General features: G+C 39.2%; 1 protein-coding gene across 1 annotated transcript; it reads right to left on the bottom strand.

The window, feature by feature from the left end:
* Positions 1 to 215: 215 nt before the first annotated feature.
* Positions 216 to 16,849, bottom strand: LOC308101576 (E3 ubiquitin/ISG15 ligase TRIM25-like; the record flags this gene model as incomplete). Its single annotated transcript, XM_080450997.1, has 4 exons — positions 216 to 827; positions 10,789 to 11,242; positions 15,271 to 15,567; positions 16,613 to 16,849. The coding sequence occupies 4 exons, from the start codon at positions 16,847 to 16,849 to the stop codon at positions 427 to 429; spliced, it is 1,389 nt and encodes a 462-aa protein (XP_080307123.1). The 3' UTR covers positions 216 to 426.
* Between the last annotated feature and the right edge of the window lie 3,648 nt (positions 16,850 to 20,497).

Genomic DNA, 20,497 nt, shown 5'->3' with positions numbered 1-20,497 from the left:
AATGTACTCTGTATACATTATACATACACTATACATGTATGTACGGTATGTTTGTGTTTGTAGGTTTGTTTACTGTTGAGTGAGAAAACAATGTTGCACATTAAGCAAAATATCATTTGGGGACCTCCTGGAGGTCCAGACCCACAGTTTGAGAACCACTACATTTAGTATAACCAATCTACACAGACTGACAGAGGGCTCTGTAGTAATATCAACAAGATAACAGGGCATACTGTATAATGATTGTCTGCAGCAGGCTTATTAAAGAAATGCAATGAGCGGAACACAATGGATTGATTGATCATGATGTTGTAGTATACTGTACACATCATTCTTACACATGCTTTATCTAGAAGAGAAAATCTATCATCAAATGAAGAAAACAAAGTTTTTAACTGAATATCATCATCAGTATTCTTAACATGTCTACCATGTCTTACACAGCTCTGCTGTATCTCCATAGTACCAAGGCCTTATTCCTGGATAGAGAGGTTGTGTGAACGTGGTTTGAACTGTGTGTAGGAGGGTCATTGTGTCAGAAACACTGTAGAAGGACAGAGTACCTGCCTTGTGGTCCAGGTACACCCCCACTCTGGAGGAGAAAGGCCCTGACACTTTAGTGTCAACACTGTTGTGTCTGAACAGGTAGTTTTTACCAGAGCACTGTAAACACCAGGATTTATCATTGTCTACAAAGCAGCTTTGTCTGCTGATGTCTTTATAACAGACTGCTATATCAACCCCTTCACCACTCTCTACTTCCCAGTAACAACGTTCAGACAGACCCTCTGTACACATCACCTGATGACCGTACTTAGTAAATCTCTCTGCATGATGAGGGTAAGGTTGTTGTTGTTGTGTTGCAGTCACCTTCCTCTTCTCCTCTGACAGGGAGAGACGTGTGCTTATTGTGTTCATGTCCAGAGACAGAGGAGAGGAATCTGTGAGAACACACGACAAAAGAAAAATCAAACCTCATGAACCTTATTGTGTTTAGAGTTAGTCTCTCAGATCAAACTCATTAGAGCTTTAAATAACAACATATCAGAATGAAACTTCAACGTTCAGAACCTGCATCAACATGGACTCACATTGTAAAAAGTCCTTTCTGGTCTGAGGCTCCGCTGGATGTAAAACATCAACTGGAGACACAAGAAAACAGTAAAGGTTATCATGACATTGTAAAGGATTTCTATGTCCACACAAAGGGTCAAATCCAACAGACTTTACTGCTGACTTCAGGCATGTAAAACATACAGCGTGAGCCTACGGGAGGTCACAACATACGACTGACGTAAAAGACAACAGGCCTGCTTTACGGCAGTGTCGTAACGTAGCTCTCTTAAAGGCACAGTCACATATATAGCATATTATGACAGACATCAAACTGAAGAATGGATTAAACTGAAGTTCCAAGGGTTTTGTAAAAAAGTTCAAGCTATTATAGCTTGATAGTAATCATTGCTATTATATAGTGTTTGTTCAGTAACAGCTGTCTCCCCAGCTCTTCAGAAAATACATTTTCAGGTGGGTTTCACATTTCATTCAATCAGGAGAGAGAACTCCTCAAGATCATTTATTAAGAACGAAAATATAATAAAAATGATAATAAATAATAATAAATATTAAATGGTGCATTTATATACTGTAGCGGGTGACATGAAACACAGGTCACACTAATCTACTGCCCGCCATACTACAGTCTTTAGTAGCCTTCCCAGACATACTTCCACCTGTACAAACTGTTTCAACACTTAGAAATGTACTGTACAGTATAGGGGCCGGTTAAAACACAATAAAGACATTTAAATCTGACCCTAACCTCTCCTTTGAGAAATATTCTTGCTTAAATTCTTCAATGTTTCTGTCCAATCTGACAGACAGCCAACCTGTGTACCATCAGTCTGCTCCAGTTCAAATATCTCCAGTTGCCTTCTGACTTCATCAATCCATGTTCACTATGATGGCTGGTTAGAAAAACAAGAAACACATTTAAATCTCACCTCTCTTTGATATCTCTGGCCAAGTTGTCTTCAGGATGTTGTCTAGTTGGTCTCTCAGACCAGACACCACATCAATCACATCTGTGAAGGACCTCACAGGACAGATGACCACACTGGGTGAGACTGGAGATCCACTGGAACTGGAGAGAGACTGGAAACTCTGGAGAGAGACAAGTAAACCAGTATAGACAGGGATGGAAAATCATTAAACCAAGAGATCAATAAATTGGTACATTGACCACACACACACACACACACACACACGCGCGCGCGCGCGCGCACGCGCCACACGCACACAAATGATGATTTAATTATCATGCAAATAATTGCGATTAACAATGTGATTGTGTTTTTGGCATTGAATATATCAATAAAAATATACATTTCCGTTCCAATCTATGAACACAAATTGTACAGGGCAGATATTGAATAAATGTATACTTTCAAAATATTTGACAAAATAGTGGAAATAGACAATCTACAATCTACAAGCTCAGAAGCTGAACTTGTAGATCTGCTACTTTTGGGAAATGTTTACAATTATGACAATTGTGGAAAATAATTGTGATTATCTCAAATAATTGTGATTAGGCAATTATGTAATAATTGTGACAGGCCTAATTCTGACAATATTATTGTGGTCTGTACTCTACAACTACTGTATCTAGCAACTATATTAGTATTAGTAACTACCAGCATTAATAATGTCATGTTATGTAATATACTATGATGTCATAATAATATAACATGATGGAATGAGATGAAATATGAAGCTGATTTCTCCTAAATGAGTCAAAACCAAACAGTAAAATGCCATGTGTGGAACCTGAATGAAAGTGATGATGTCATCAGTGTTGGACAGCTCCTCCAGGTCAGCATGTCTCCTCTCCAGCTGCTCCATGTGGTCCTCCAGCTGCCTCAGGAGAGCCTCAGTCTGAGCCACTGCAGTCTGCTGCTGATCTCTGATCAGTTCTTTAAGCTCACTGCGTCTTCTCTCAATGGAGACCATCATCTCACTGAAGATCCTGTCACTGGCCTCCACTGCTGCTTCTGCAGAGCTCTGCTTCACACACACACACACACACACACACACACACACGCACACGCACACGCACACGCACACGCACACGCACACACACACACACACACACACACACACACACACACACACACACACAGACAGAGAGTGTGTTGTTATTTTTTTTTTAAAACAATCCAAAGTTTCTTTTGAAAATAGCAGATCTATAGACAGATCTGCTATTTTCAAATCATCAAAGATCAAACCATCCCAACCACAGACTGTTTGAGATGTCGCCGCATGGAAAACACCTACGCAGTCTCACAAATATTATATGTGGGTTGCTGGCACACAAGTATTTTCAAATGGGGGTCCACAGCCAAATACTTAATTGGGGGTCCTTGACATGAAAAGGTTTGAGAACCACTGCTTTAGTGCTTCTGATGACACAAGGCACTGTCTCATCCATATAGCATCACAGTAAACACAAGAACAAGAACTATTATCATAATATCAGCTCACGTTCAGGGCCTCCATGACCTGTCTCAGGTCTTTCAGCTCCTTCTTTTTCTCCTGGATCTTCTGCTGGACTTCCTCCTGAATTGTCACCAGCTGTTTCTGCAAGAAACAGGAAGAGACAGTTTGGCTTGTAAACAAAGCACATTTTCAAGTCGGGATACCAATTCTATCCAGTGGTGTAAAGTAACTAAGTACATTTACTCAAGTACTGTACTTAAGTACAATTTTGAGATGTTTTTACTTTATTTGAGTATTTCCCAGTTTTCAGTACTTTTACTTCTAATCCACTACATCTCAGAGGCAAATATTGTACTTTTACTCCACTTCAATTATGTGAAAACTTTAGTTACTAGTCACTTTGTAGATTTAAGTAAAACATATGATTACTTTTTCCACCACTGATTCTATCCAATCAGGAGAAAGAGAACTCATATAGGATACAGGGTAAAAACTAGTGAGATTTGAGACAGTTTAGTTTGGATCCAATCATCTTAAATCAACTTTGTAACTTCCTCAAAATACACTGTTGCAGGGGCAAGATTAATGGACATTAAATACCATTCATGAAAAGTTATCAATCGCCTCTGTTTTTCGTCCAAAATGAGTGTACTTCATCCTTTTAATACTTTTTATTACACCCTGATTTGTGCTTTTTATGTCTCTGACATGGTCATTTAGTTCTGCTTCTATCTTGAAAACATGCTCTATCTTATGATTTGTCTTCAAGTGATGGTGGTCCTACCTGTTTCTCTGCCTTCTCTGCATCAGCTGACACCATGTCATGGCCCTTATGTTCATCCAAGAGGCACTGATAGCAGATATACTGCCGGTCTGTGCGACAGAACACCTCCTTCAGCTTGCCATGACTGGAGCACATCTTCTCCTGCAGTTTGTTGGTGGCTGGGACCAGCTTGTGGCTCTTCAACGCAGGAACATTGTAGTGACTCTGGAGGTGATTCTCACAGCAAGATACCAGACACACCAGACAAGACATGAGAGCTTTTTGAGGTCTGGCCCCGGTGCAGAAATCACAGGCCACGTCTGCCGAGCACATCTTCTCCTGCAGTTTGTTGGTGGCTGGGACCAGCTTGTGCCTCTTCAACACAGGAACATTGTAGTGAGGCTGGAGGTGAGTCTCACAGTAGTGACTCTGGAGGTGATTCTCACAGCAAGATACCAGACACACCAGACAAGACATGAGAGCTTTGTGAGGTCTGGCTCCGGTGCAGAAATCACAGGCCACGTCTGCTGGACCGGCGTACAGCAGAGCAGCAGGGGCAGAAGGATGACCTCCTGTACTGCTCAGCTTCATCACACCCTGGAAGTAAAGAGAAGAGTTAACACAAACAACAACACAACGACAAATTACTGACATGAGATATACACACACAACTATAAAACATATCAGAAATATAAACATTTATCGCTGTGTAAACACGCTCTCAATTCTTACCAGTCCCTCGGCGCTCATAATGGAAAATGACAAACACAGCAATAACACCCTGGTCACAAGTAACACTGATGCATGCAGAACACACTCCTGTTCAGCAAGCATCCACTCTATTTATATGGGTTGGTCTACCCATGTGGGTGAAACCTTCGGGTGATTAATCATGTGACTTGTGTATTGTCTTAAATGTGGAAACACAGGCTTTAGCACTATTCTATAACAATGGCCACTGTACCCCAGCTCCTTATCTGACCTAATCAATCAACCCTCTCAACACTCTCATGTGACTCTCATGTGACATGTGCAAAGTCCCCTGATTTCAACACTGTAGGTCAGAGCTGTAGTTTTTAGAATTGTATATATTTGTACTTATTATTATGACTAAATATCCTTCTGAAAATAAGATACAGGAAGGCGCTAGAAGGCCACATGTGCAGGTAATGTCAATACAAACGCCACCGTTACATCATAATAATAGATTATTCTACAGACACGCTGTGAACTTGTAGATCGGCTATTTACGACATGCCCAGAAAGGGGACGCTAGGGTTCATGTGGTTAATATAATGTTTCTGAGGGCAAATGTTAGACTTTTCCTTCTCCTTCCTTTTTGTCTTTCTCTTCACTTATAGATTATAAGTGAAGAGAAACTTCACTCAGTTCCCAATTTAGAAAAAATGAAAAAAATAGCAGATCTACAAGCTTATAGCGCGGCACTCGGTGCCGCGCTATGAGCTTGTATGTCTGCTATTTTTGAATAGCCAAAGAAATCTAAAATGACACAGATACTTTCCTGGCTATGGGTTAAATGGCTTTTTAAAAAAGCCATTTAAGCTATAACTAGGCTAAGTTTGAACTTAGTACGAGGTGGTGCAACTGGCCCCTGGAGCATTAAGAGTTTAACACTCAGGATTACAAAGACATGACTGGGCCAATCAGTGACTGCGTTCCATCTGCTCTCCGTAAAACAGTGAAAAGCAGCCCCCTGATTGGCCCGCTCATTTTCTGATTTCTCATACTCTCTGCCTATGGGCCGAAGTCCAGACTGATACCGTGGAGGAACGTGTGAGTGAGGCCACATCATCAGTCTGTCAATGCCAGGCTAGGTGAACCCGATCATAATGATATAATAAAAAAACATCTGGTGGCCAATTCAGTGATGCCTTATTGCTGTTGTGTCATTGCTTGTCATCTGCATTCTCTTTTGTTTTGTCCTCTCACTTCAGGTTCAGCTGGAGTTGAACCTGAAGTGTTCATGGATTTATTCATTTCATTGTGTGTTATTTCAGGAAACAAGATTAAGTACCTACAGATTAAGTGAGAGAAAAGCCAGTCAAATTGAAGGATGATGAATGAATTCCATTCAGTATTGTGACCTCAGTGGACAGGACAGTGGTACAGTCGACTGGACCTTTGGTTTAACAGCTTTAACTGTCAGGGGACACGTGATCTCATGGTCACATATGAACATGTAACCTAGTGTTCAGTACACTTGTCAATGGAAGCAAACTGGATTTTGCTCAAATTCATCTTCTGAGTTGTATTTCATCTCATCAAGTGTAGCCTATAGTTGATACTGTTAATGTAATTGTTGTACTTTGCAAAACATTTTTTTAACAAGCATGATGCGTCTGCCATAATTTTGAAATATGTATTTCCCAGGGAATCCGTTTTTTCTAAATCGCATACATAATGTCACATTCTGAGACATTATGGTTGAATGATGGACAAAATATGTTTTCCCCCAGATTTCTTTGGTTATTTAGGTCTTGACTTCACTGTAAAAAAAACCCATCTATGACATTGTGTGCTATAAAACCTCTCCTACTGTAATTCATAGCTGTGTTATGTACATGGTCCAGATGAAAAAGCTCAGAACACACAAGTTTCAAATTATACACACTTTTAGCATTGGCTGTTGGTTTACATGGAATAGAAAAGCAAATAGGTGTAGAGACAAAATTATAGGCCTATAATCTTGTATTGTAATTAAAATACGCTAGAAGGTAGACTGACAGACAGACAACTTATGATGAAGAAAAGGTCAGCATTAAAAGGGGAAATGGAATATAGTAAATCTCTGTTCAACAACGGAACGGTCAACACCTCATGTTCTTTCACAACAAAGCAACAGACACTATGCAAGCATAGGCTGTATTCTGGAAGGAAAACAAGGAACCATTCATTAAAAACACTCTCAGACCTCTGAATAGGACCTCATAATAATCACTAGCTTTCCCTTTCCAAGCCTCACTGTGTCAATCTTTTCCAGTGAGAATTTAATGTACGTATTTGTTAAACTTGTGGAATTCTAAAAACAAAACAAAAACAAACAATACTGTGAATGCAAAGTTACATTAAATGAGATTCTGTTTCAGGTTATGTTTCACTTTGGACACGAGGGGGCAGCGTTCACCATTCGTTTGCTTATAGCCATGCAGGATTTTGCTGTCAATACAAATGAAACTAATTTTTTCTTGAGCAAATATCAGAGTAAAGGCATAATGATTTTGTACAATATTTAGTTTGAGGACACTATCAACCCAACAGAGTAGTGTTTCATTCATCTCTTGGTTAAGGTCCACTGCTCTTGAAAAGGACTATGACATGAAAAGTACAGCTTAATATATTAATGATTTATTGGATAAACTTAGGCTTGTTCAAGCTCACATTCAAACTATCAGAAATACTGTATTGTCGCTGTTATGCAGAAAACCTTTATCTCCATATTTCAACTTTATATGATTTTTTTCTTAAAATAAATAATACTTTGTGGTGTGACACTGTTGCACAAAAGTAGTGAAAATAACACATTTTGTTAAACATAGCAAAAAATAAATCATATTTTTGTTTAATGGCCAAAATAGGGACAGCAGAACTATTTGGAGCGTACACACATGAGAAGATATAGTCACACAGGACTCCAGCTGATATTAGTATAGTTCTGACTGGAACTACAGTTTACAGGAAACACTGTAGTCCAAGTAGTCTATAGGAGGAACTGGTATTCACCCTGTGATGTCACAGAGTAAACATTCAAAATTCAAAATAAAAACATAGAAGCACTGCCAAATCATCTTTATTTTGTCCTCCACTTCATGAAAACAGGATTTGGGTTTAAAATCAGGGAAGTGGCCTTTTAAGTCTGTCTGTGATTTTCATCAATGTTTAACTGATGAAAAGCATTAAAGAGAGCTTGTGACTAAATAAACTAAACAAAATGAGACAGCAAATGTACTTAGGACTTATATATTCAATATTATTTTTAACCACTTAAAAACCCCAGCATCCGTATTGTGGTCACAGAAAATAGCAGATCGACAAGCTCACAACGCGTCGCAGCTTGATCGGCTATTTTCAGCGAAAGCTTTCCCCAATAACCCAAAACAGAAAAGACACTAGTATTGAGCCCTGAGGGACTCTGGTTACCCATATGGGGTTTAAGTGGTTAATAAACATGATATGTGTCTGCCATAATTTTGAAATATGTATTTCCCAGGGAATCAGCATCTGAAATATAATCATTAGTCTACTGTGCATGCATAAATATGTCGCATTCTGAGATATTATGATTGAATGATGTTTTTAGAAAAACAATATTTTTTTCCCCAGATGTTTTGGTTTTGTAGGTCTTGACTTCACTGGACATAAAAAACAGGGTTTTTTTCTATAGGGGCCAAACTGACTTTGATAAAGTGAGTGAAGGGCCACACATTGGAATCTTTAATTGAAACTTGAAACACATAGTGGTGAATTACAGTATGTTAAAACTGCATGAATTTGATAGACACGATAGACTCATTTATAATAGGGTCAAGTATAATTTTTTTTTTTTTAGCTGTGCTGTCTGTATCACTCACTTTATCAAACATATTCCCTATTTTGCACAGCGTCTTATGGCTTATTTTATTTTTTATTCTGAAAACCATTTTAAAATAGCGAAAATAGCATCACCGCAGATCAGCTACCGTATTTTGTAATGTGCAGTTTTAACACTTTGCTAAATTAACCAATTTAAAGGCCTATAATCTTTCATTGTACAGTCTGTTACCAGTTCAATTATGATTATTTTTGGGGGTCACGGCCTGAACAGGTTGAGAACCACTGAGTTATAGATAAACAACAGCCTATTGACTGACTTAGTGACTATTAATTCTCCACTACATCTCAGAGGCAATTAAGGGGTATTTCAGTGATGGGATGAAGTTTTAAGATAGTCAAAGGGTCAATGACCCCAGTACCTAAGATCCCAATGGAAACAAGACCGCAAGGACTTTTGTGTGTTTGACTGTACTCGTGCTGTTTTTACATTTCTGTCCAATAAAAATTTAAAAAGGGTAAGTACTAAAGTAAAGTAAAACTAACTCCAAATTGTACTTAAGTACAGTACTTGTACATGTACTTAGTTAGTTACACCACTGGTCTATTGTACTATTGAGGAAGTGATGTGAACTTGAACACGTCTTCTATTTTGCTGAAGAAGTTCTAATAAACTGACTGAAGAAAAGAGACAGTTCATTCACCATTGTGCAACGGGAAAATAAGTAATAAATGATACAAAGTCCAGTTGTAATCCAAAGTTAATAAGTCATTAACCCATGATATGTCATGTAAATGATGTCATTCATTATGAATCTATGTGTGGAAGCCTCTGATGGAAAGTAATTACATGTATATAAAACATGTATTGAAGATTACTGGCAACATTGTTTAAGTGTACAATTAGTAAAACATAAAAAGTGGATAAAAGCAAACTCAGCATTATATATTTACACTATGTATAATATTTAATTATTATCATTGTGCAGGGAACAATGTAGCATAGACAAAAGTTTGACTTTTACACACATATTTTTATAAATGATTAAATCGAATAACCGTTGACACACAATACCCTATTGACACATTGAGGAGTAAGACATTACACCAGTGGTTCTCAAACCTTTCAGGCCGCGACCTCCCAGAATAATCATATTTGAACTGGGGACCCCCCAAGATAATATTTGAACTGGGGACCCCCCAAAATAATATTTGAACTGGGGACCCCTGAAAAGAATCATATTTGAACAGAGGACCACCCACCCTGACAAGCACTTGGAATTGCAGGAGTGGAAGCATTACATTTAGTGTAACTCCATTAATATTGTGAAAATAGCAGATCTACAAGCTCACAAAGCCTCGCGTTGCAAGGGGTTGTGAGCATGTAGATATTTGCATGCAGCTATTTTCAAATTTTCTGTCTCTAAGTCAGGTAATATTTGGCCAATGTTTGACCAGTTTTTATAGTATAGTTTGTTGATTACTTTTGACGCAGTAATGCCATGTTTTATTTGATTTTTTAAGAGGTATTCAATAGGTCTTAAAAGTCCTTAAATTGTCACTTTAGAAATGTGCAGATACCCTGTATACACTATACATACTGTATGTTGTTTACTGTTGAGTGAGAAAACAATGTTGCACATTAAGCATATCATCATCATTTGGGGACCCCCTGGGGGTCCAGACCCACAGTTTGAGAACCACTACATTTAGTATAACCAATGTACACAGACTGACAGAGGGCTCTGTAGTAATATCAACAAGATAACAGGGCATACTGTATAATGATTGTCTGCAGCAGGCTTATTAAAGAAATGCAATGAGCGGAACACAATGGATTGATTGATCATGATGTTGTAGTATACTGTACACATCATTCTTACACATGCTTTATCTAGAAGAGAAAATCTATCATCAAATGAAGAAAACAAAGTTTTTAACTGAGTATCATCATCAGTATTCTTAACATGTCTACCATGTCTTACACAGCTCTGCTGTATCTCCATAGTAACAAGGCCCTATCCCTGGATAGAGAGGTTGTGTGAACGTGGTTTGAACTGTGTGTAGGAGGGTCATTGTGTCAGAAACACTGTAGAAGGACAGAGTACCTGCCTTGTGGTCCAGGTACACCCCCACTCTGGAGGAGAGAGGCCCTGACACTTTAGTGTTAACACTGTTGTGTCTGAACAGGTAGTCTTTACCAGAGCACCATAAACACCAGGATTTATCATTGTCTCCAAAGTAGGTTTGTCTGCTGATGTCTTTATAACAGACTGCTATATAAACCCCTTTACCACTCCACTCTACTTCCCAGTAACAACGTTCAGACAGACCCTCTGTACACATCACCTGAAAGCTAGCAAATCTCTCTGCATGATGAGGGTAAGGTTGTTGTTGTTGTGTAAAAGTCACCTTCCTCTTCTCCTCTGACAGGGAGAGACGTGTGTTTATTGTGTTCATGTCCAGAGACAGAGGAGAGGAATCTGTGAGAACACACGACAAAAGAGAATTCAAACCTCATGAACCTTATTGTGTTTAGAGTTAGTCTCTCAGATCAAACTCATTAGAGCTTTAAATAACAACATATCAGAATGAAACTTCAACGTTCAGAACCTGCATCAACATGGACTCACATTGTAAAAAGTCCTTTCTGGTCTGAGGCTCCGCTGGATGTAAAACATCAACTGGAGACACAAGAAAACAGTAAAGGTCATCATGACATTGTAAAGGATTTCTATGTCCACACAAAGGGTCAAATCCAATAGACTTTACTGCTGACTTCAGGCATGTAAAACATACAGCATGAGCCTACGGGAGGTCACAACATACGACTGACGTAAAAGACAACAGGCCTGCTTTACGGCAGTGTCGTAACGTAGCTCTCTTAAAGGCACAGTCACATATATAGCATATGACAAGACATCATACTGAAGAATGGATTAAACTGAAGTTCCAAGGGTTTTGTCAAAAAGTTTCAAGCTATTATAGCTTGATAGTAATCATTGCTATTATATAGTGTTTGTTCAGTAACAGCTGTCTCCCCAGCTCTTCAGAAAATACATTTTCAGGTGGGTTTCACATTTCATTCAATCAGGAGAGAGCACTCCTCAAGATAATTTATTAAGAACGAAAATATAATAAAAATGATAATAAATAATAATAAATATTATATGGTGCATTTATATACTGTAGCGGGTGACATGAAACACAGGTCACACTAATCTACTGCCCGCCATACTACAGGCTTTAGTAGCCTTCCCAGACATACTTCCACCTGTACAAACTGTTTCAACAATTACAAATGTACTGTACAGTATAGGGGCCGGTTAAAACACAATAAAGACATTTAAATCTAACCCTTCTTCTTCTTTCGTGTAACGTCAGAGGTCCAACTCTGTGTCGTGTAGCCATGCCCGCATCTCTGGTCCAAGGTCGAAGAGGCTGGCTTCCGAGGGTGGTCTATATAAGGGACAGATGGTGATTCAATCTAACCCTAACCTCTCCTTTGAGAAATATTCTTGCTTAAATTCTTCAATGTTTCTGTCCAATCTGACAGACAGCCAACCTGTGTACCATCAGTCTGCTCCAGTTCAAATATCTCCAGTTGCCTTCTGACTTCATCAATCCATGTTTACTATGATGGCTGGTTAGAAAAACAAGAAACACATTTAAATCTCACCTCTCTTTGATATCTCTGGCCAAGTTGTCTTCAGGATGTTGTCTAGTTGGTCTCTCAGACCAGACACCACATCAATCACATCTGTGAAGGACCTCACAGGACAGATGACCACACTGGGTGAGACTGGAGATCCACTGGAACTGGAGAGAGACTGGAAACTCTAGAGAGAGACAAGTAAACCAGTATAGACAGGGATGGAAGATCATAAAACCAAGAGATCAATAAATTGGTACATTGACCACACACACACACACACACACACACACACACACACACACACGGCCACACGCACACAAATGATGATTTAATTTGTCTCTAATTCTCATGCAAATAATTGCGATTAACAATGTGATTGTGTTTTTGGTATTGAATATATAAATAAAAAATATACATTTCCGTTCCAATCTATGAACACAAATTGTACAGGGCAGATATTGAATAATTTTATACTTTCAAAATATTTGACAAAATAGTGGAAATAGACAATCTACAATCTACAAGCTCAGAAGCTGATCTTGTAGATCTGCTATTTTTGGAAAATGTTTACAATTATGACAATTGTGGAAAATAATTGTGATTATCTCAAATAATTGTGATTAGGCAATTATGTAATAATTGTGACAGGCCTAATTCTGACAATATTATTGTGGTCTGTACTCCACAACTACTGTATCTAGCAACTATATTAGTATTAGTAACTACCAGCATTAATAATGTCATGTTATGTAATATACTATGATGTAATAATAATATGACATGATGGAATGAGATGAAAGAGATGAAATATGAAGCTGATTTCTCCTAAATGAGTCAAAATCAAACAGTAAAATGCCATGTGTGGAACCTGAATGAAAGTGATGATGTCATCAGTGTTGGACAGCTCCTCCAGGTCAGCATGTCTCCTCTCCAGCTGCTCCATGTGGTCCTCCAGCTGCCTCAGGAGAGCCTCAGTCTGAGCCACTGCAGTCTGCTGCTGATCTCTGATCAGTTCTTTAAGCTCACTGCGTCTTCTCTCAATGGAGACCATCATCTCACTGAAGATCCTGTCACTGGCCTCCACTGCTGCTTCTGCAGAGCTCTGCTTCACACACACACACACACACACACACACACACACACACACACACACACACACACACACACACACACACACACACACACACACACACGCACACACGCACACGCACAAAGGAAGAAAGAAACTCTTAGTTATAAGTTCTCATGTAAGTGTAGAACTTTGTGGGGAATACATTCAGTCACAACATAAGTATTGTTGGCCATTCCAGAAGTTCCATGATATGATGGATTCTTTACTGTCACTGTTCTTTACTGTCATTCTGGGTACTTTAGTGCAGGGACCCCCAGGGGTCCTTCAGGGGGTTCCAGGGGGTCCCCCCAAAAATCTGTTAATATACCATCAACATCTGTTTAACCAAAAAATCTGTTTAACCACTTAAAATAGCCTAAAATTCTACAAGTTCACAACACACGGCGAACGTTGTGATGCGTTGTGAGCTTGTAGATCTGCTATTTTCAAGAACATCTTGATAGAATGTGAAAACATTTGAATAACTTTGTAACATTTTAACAACACAAATCTTATATGTGGATTGCTGGCACATACATATTTTCAAATGTGGGTCTGCAGCCAAATACATATTAATTGGGGGTCCTTGACATGAAAAGGCTTGAGAACCACTTCTTTAGTGCTTCTGATGACACAAGGCACTGTGTCATCCATATACAGTAGCATCACAGTAAACACAAGAACAAGAACTATTATCATAACATCAGCTCACGTTCAGGGCCTCCATGACCCGTCTCAGGTCTTTCAGCTCCTTCTTTTTCTCCTGGATCTTCTGCTGGACTTCCTCCTGCATTGTCACCAGCTGTTTCTTTAAGAAACAGGAAGAGACAGTTTGGCTTGTAAACAAAGCACATTTTCAAGTCGGGATACCAATTCTATCCAATCAGGAGAAAGAGAACTCATACAGGATACGAGGTAAAAACAAGTGAGATTTGGATCCACACATCATCTTAAATCAACTTGGTAACTTCCTCAAAATACACTTTTGCAGGGAAGATGAATTAACTCATTCAATCTGGGAACGCATCTGTGTCATTTTAGATTTTATCCAAATAGCAGATCTACAAGCTTGTAGATCTGCTATTTTAGAAAAATCTTTAACATTTGTACAAATCTTTGAATACATTTTTGGAAACAACATTTTTAACTCAAATCTTTGCTTCTGGGGGTCCCTGGAACAACATATTTTGATGGGGATCGGCGGCCTAAAACAACATTTTGGGGAGTCCTTGACAAGAAAAGGTTTGAGTGCCACTGATATAGCAACAATAGTTTTTCAGATAATGAAGACATTTGTTGAGACATATGACAGTTACAAATGTTCGCTTTAAGAAATATGTATTAAAAGATTTGCACAAATCTTCACGATTTTTCAAAATGAGCAGATCTACAAGCTCATAGCGCTGCACTCGGTGCCACGCTATGAGCATGTGTATCTGCTATTTTTGAATAGCCAAAGATATCTAAAATGACAGAGAAGCATTCCCAGATTGAATGGGTTACCATATGAAAAGTGATCAATCTCGTCTGTTTTTCATTGGGTCCAAAGGAGTGTACTTCATCCTTTAATACTTGTTATTGTACAACACCCTGGTTTGTGCTTTTAATGTCTCTGACATGGTCATTTAGTTCTGCTTCTTTAAAACATGATCTCTCTTATGATTTGTCTTCAAGTGATGGTGGTCCTACCTGTTTCTCTGCCTTCTCTGCAGCAGCTGACACCGTGTCATGGCCCTTATGTTCATCCATGGTGCACAGATAGCAGATACACTGGCGGTCTGTGCGACAGAACACCTCCATCAGCTTGTCATGACTGGAGCACATCTTCTCCTGCAGTTTGTTGGTGGCTGGGACCAGCTTGTGCTTCTTCAACGCAGGAACATTGTAGTGAGGCTGGAGGTGAGTCTCACAGTAAGAGACCAGACACACCACACAAGACATGAGAGCTTTGTGACGTCTGGCTCCGGTGCAGAAATCACAGGCCACGTCTGCTGGACCGGCGTACAGCAGAGCAGCAGAGACAGAAGACTGCTGACCTCCTGTACTGCTCAGCTTCATCACAACCTGGAAGTAAAGAGAAGAGGAGGGGTGGTCACTCACTGATGACAAATACAACACAGTCATTGTGAGGTTCATGGTGATAAACACAGTGAGACATTACAGGTATTAGTTCATCTAGTAAGATCATTGTAACATTATCTGAACACTGTGGTTCTGAACTTTGCATTCCATAAAGTTGATTTATTTACAGTATGTTGTAAAAATGTAAGCATTTAGTAGAAGCTGTTAGAACTAGAAGATGAATGACATGGCAAGAATAGGGACGCTAGAGTTTAATGATTAACCAGTGACTAATACAGTCAAAGATCAGAGTAAATTACCCTAGTCAACAAAATGACAGCATAAGGTAAGTACTGTAGACTGCAAAGAAACAAAGATAATATCACACCTAGCATCTGTTTCAATGTGCTAATAAACTAAACTAAACTAAACTAAACTAGACTAAAGAGTGACAAGACCAGGAGTCAGATTCGAATTTGGGTCTTTGCGTGGTTTGAGTGGTTCTCAAACCTTCTCATGTCAAGGACCCCCAAATCAATATGTATTTGTCCACGAACCCCCATCTGAAAATATTTTGTGCCAGGGACCCCCACACAAGATTTATGTTGTTAAAATGTTTAAAAAGATTGCATATCGTGTTGTGATGCATTGTGAGCTTGTAGATCAGCAATTTTCAAATAGCTGATGTATAGGGTTACAGTGGTTAAACAGACTGTGATGCTCTATTAACACATTTTATTGGGGTCCCCAGGTGGAACCCCCTCATGGACCCCTGGGGGTCCCCAGACTCCACTTTGAGAACCACTGGTCTAACATGCTATCTAAATAATATTCTTAGTATTTGTGGACAATATCAACATACATAACATAACGTGTAGTAAATAACCAACATATAGTATACCATCTATCACAATAGTCAACAAGGAACATGTAGTTTAATGTGTGGTTGTAACTTGTAAGGTCATCTCACCTCAGCCAGCAAGGTGTTCTTCCTCAGAACAGGTCTGGGACTGAAGCTCTCTCTGCACTGGGGACAGCTGTAGACTCCAGTCTCATCATACTGGTCCCAGTAACCCTCAATACAGCTTCTACAGTAACTGTGTCCACACTGTAGAGTCACTGGTTCCTTTAGAAGGTCCAGACAGACAGAACAACAGCAGAACTGGTCCTGGTCCAGCTCACATGTCTGTTGCTTCTCCTGCTGTTCTGCCATTTGACTGACAACCACGCTCACACTGAGAGAAAACACACAACACTCTGGTTTACTCTGAAGAGAGACTGAGAGAGAAACACACAACAGCTCTGAGTTTCGTTTCTTCTGAAGAGAGACTGAGAGAGAAAACAACAGCTCTGAGTTTCGTTTCTTCTGAAGAGAAGTGGGAGAGGCAAAGGGAGGGACTTCCTGGATGTTTGCAAGAGGCAGTGGTTTTAAAGAGACAGTTTGTGTAGCACAAACAGGTTCAGCTTGTGGTTGAACGTTGTACAGCTGGACTCTCACACTACACCATCATTCCCTGTGGAAAAGCCTGGTGGTGGTGACACAAGGTTACAAGATAATCAGGGGTATTTATTTGGGGTAGAGTATGGCAGAAAATTTGTATTTTAGTAAAATATCTCGACTTTCTCACTAGTTCCACACTCTCTCCACTTCCTCCAGACTCCAGTGAGCTCATATATTATAGTGAAACACTCTAATATCCTCTAGGATTACAAATAAGTCATGGCAAGACAGGAGAGCTTGATCATAATAAAGGGGAAACCTGAAAATTACACAAGGTTGACATCTGGTGGCTAAGTGATGCCTTATACAGTAGCTGTTGTGTCATTGCTTGACATCTGCATTCTATATTTTTTTGTCCCCTCACTTCAGTTGCACCTGAAGTGTTCATGGAATTATTCATTGTGTGTTATTTCAGGAAACAAGATACATATTTCACCAGCTGCATTGTCAAATTGAATGATGAATGAATTCCATTCAGTATTGTGACCTCAGTGGACAGGACAGTGGTACAGTCGACTGGACCTTTGGTTTAACAGCTTTAACTGTCAGGGGACACAAATGCATCTTCTGAGTTGCCTTTCATCCTATCAAGTGTAGCCTATAGTTGATACTTTAGACAGTAAATGTTCTACATTGCACAATAGTTTTTTTAATAGGCATGATGCATCTGCCATCATTTTTGAAATATGTATATCCAGGGAATCAGTTTCTGATATATAATCATTGTCTAATTTACATGCATATGTCACCATATGAGATTGTTTGATTGAACTATTTTGTCTTTGGAAACAACCCCCCCCCCACTACAGTAATTCATAGCTGTGTTATGTACATGGTCCAGATGAAAAAGCTCAGAACACACAAGTTTCAAATTATACCCACTTTTAGGCACTTGCTGTTGGTTTACATGGAATAGAAAAGCATTTATAGGTATACAGACCAAATTGTAGGCTTATAATATTTCATTGTACAGTCTCTTACCTCCTAGTGTATAATTACAACTTAATAAAAGGTCAGCATTCAAGGAGGAAATGGACTACAGTAACTCTCTGTTCTACAGCAGAACGGTCAACACCTCATGTGCTTTGACAGCAAAGCAACAGACAATATGCAAGCATAATGCTACTGTATTCTGGAAGGAAAACAAGGAACCATTCATTAAAAACACTCTCAGACCTCTGAATAAGACCTCATAATAATCACTAGCTTTCCCTTTCCAAGCCTCACTGTGTCAATCTTTTCCAGTGAGAAGTGCATGTATTTGTTAAACTAAAAATTAATAAATACATAAAATAAGATAAAATCAAATAAACAATAGTGTGAATGCAAAGTTGCATGGGATTTAAAACGTTAGGGATTAAAAACGCCCCAATCTCAATGGGCTTTTTACACAAAAAATTACCTGGAAAAGGTTGGCTATGGCCGTTTTTAGCCCAGTGGTTTTGGTGCAAAACAAATGCTTGCAATGGATTCAGAATCATAAAAACACCCTAGTTTGACCCCTCACATGCTACTTAAAACAGAATATTTTTTTAACGTTTTCCACGCATAAGGTTATGGTGGGTTCCCCAACTTTCAGCAGCTGTCAAAAATTCCCCTAGGGAAACTGCATTTCAGTCTTTATGAGATGTGTTACTAGACACTTTTACAAACACATTGGTGAAGACATTTCTTGGTAAGGAATTTATTCCAAGATATTTTTAATATCCCCTGACTATTGCAACAAGCAACTACTTGGGAACCATTATCCCCAATGGCAGTTGCAAGGAGTTGCATTGGTGCGGTCTGGCCTTTACACAAGAAAATAAGAGACGAGTTAGGGGTATATAGATGGGGGGGGGGGAGGTTCTTGTGTTGTTCCAGTGAACAAACATTGAATTAATTGCCGTGTTCTCAGATACTATGTTTTACCAAATCAAAGAATTGCAGTAGTACAGTAGGTCATGAATCATGACAGGGCAATGTGAAAGATATTAACCTTTTGAATTTGAAACATTTCTTTGGCTCATATCAGGAATTACCTTTGGGTATGTCTCTTTAATGTGTCCCTGTAGCTACAACTAAAGAGGGATCCTTTATAAACACATTGGTGAAGAAATTTCTTGGTAAGGAATTTATTCCAAGATTTGACATTATTCTGATAATATTCCCTGACTACAAGGAGTTGCAAGGAGTTGCATTGGTGTGGACTGGCCTTAACTTATAGCTACTATTTTCAGATTGACATGGAAGCATAAACCATACGCCCAAATGCATACAGTGTATGCTATTCAAAATTAAACACTTTATTTTTTCCAACGCCAATTGTGGCAATTCTTCATTCTTCTTCATTCTTCATAAGTAGAAAACAATATACAAAATAAAGCAGCATTTTGAGATTTACATGGACCGTACAAACACCACTGTTAACTCTTGGTGCAAAATGTAAATCTACTAGTGTTTGAGGGGATAATTTGTTAGGTGATGGAGTTTAAAGAAACTAAGACTGGTCTGCAAAAAAAGACCCAGATCAAAACATGCTTTTCAAGTATGGTCCTTGTAGCCCAACACCAGGTGTAGCTCATGTACAAAAAGTCATAGAACTGCAGTCCATTCTGTTATCACAGGAACTGGTCCTTAGTTCAGCATAAATCATCACTGCTATAAACGGAAAATAATGTGTCAAAAATAGGCAAACGTTTGTCGAAAATAGGTGAACATTTGGCAAAAATAGCAAATCTACAAGCTCAAAATGCGGTGCAAGATGATTTGTATTTATATTAGGATAAATTTGCGCGACTGTAAAGACCAAACGGAAGTGGGGAGGAGGCTTCACATCCGCTTTATATTCTGCTCATGATCAGAACTTCCGAGTCCCAGACTGTGTGACCGGAAACATTAGAAAATTGTGGGAGGCAACAGTCTGGCCACGCGAGACTATACAACCATGTACCGTATAAGGCATTGGTTCTCAAAGTGTGGTCCGGGGACCCCCAGGGGTCCTTGAGAGAGTTCCAGGGGGTCCCCAGCTAAATGATGGATAGTTAGGAACCAAATGGACCCTCAGGGTCTGCAACTCTGAGTGTGAACAAATGGAACCTAATGGACCTTAACAGGTCCATTTGGTTCCATTTATACACTCAGAGTTAAATTAACATTGATTTTACAATATAAATTGGGGTCCCAGAGATAGAAATGCCATTAAATGGGGGTCTGTACCCTAATGCATGTCAAATTGGGGGTCCTTGACATTAAAATGGCTGAGAATCACTGCTAGAGCCGTAAAACTCTTCTCTTATGGGGGTCCCTGGCATATCTTTTCAAATGGGGGTCCGTGGGCTAATAAGTGTCAATGTGGGGGTCCTTGACATGAAAAAGTTT

The sequence above is a fragment of the Gymnoscopelus braueri genome (genome assembly GCF_963280865.1).
Source record: "Gymnoscopelus braueri genome assembly, chromosome: 15".
NCBI lineage: Eukaryota > Metazoa > Chordata > Actinopteri > Myctophiformes > Myctophidae > Gymnoscopelus > Gymnoscopelus braueri.
The sequence above is the reverse complement of the archived record's forward strand: the minus strand, read 5'-3'. Positions and strand labels throughout refer to the sequence as shown.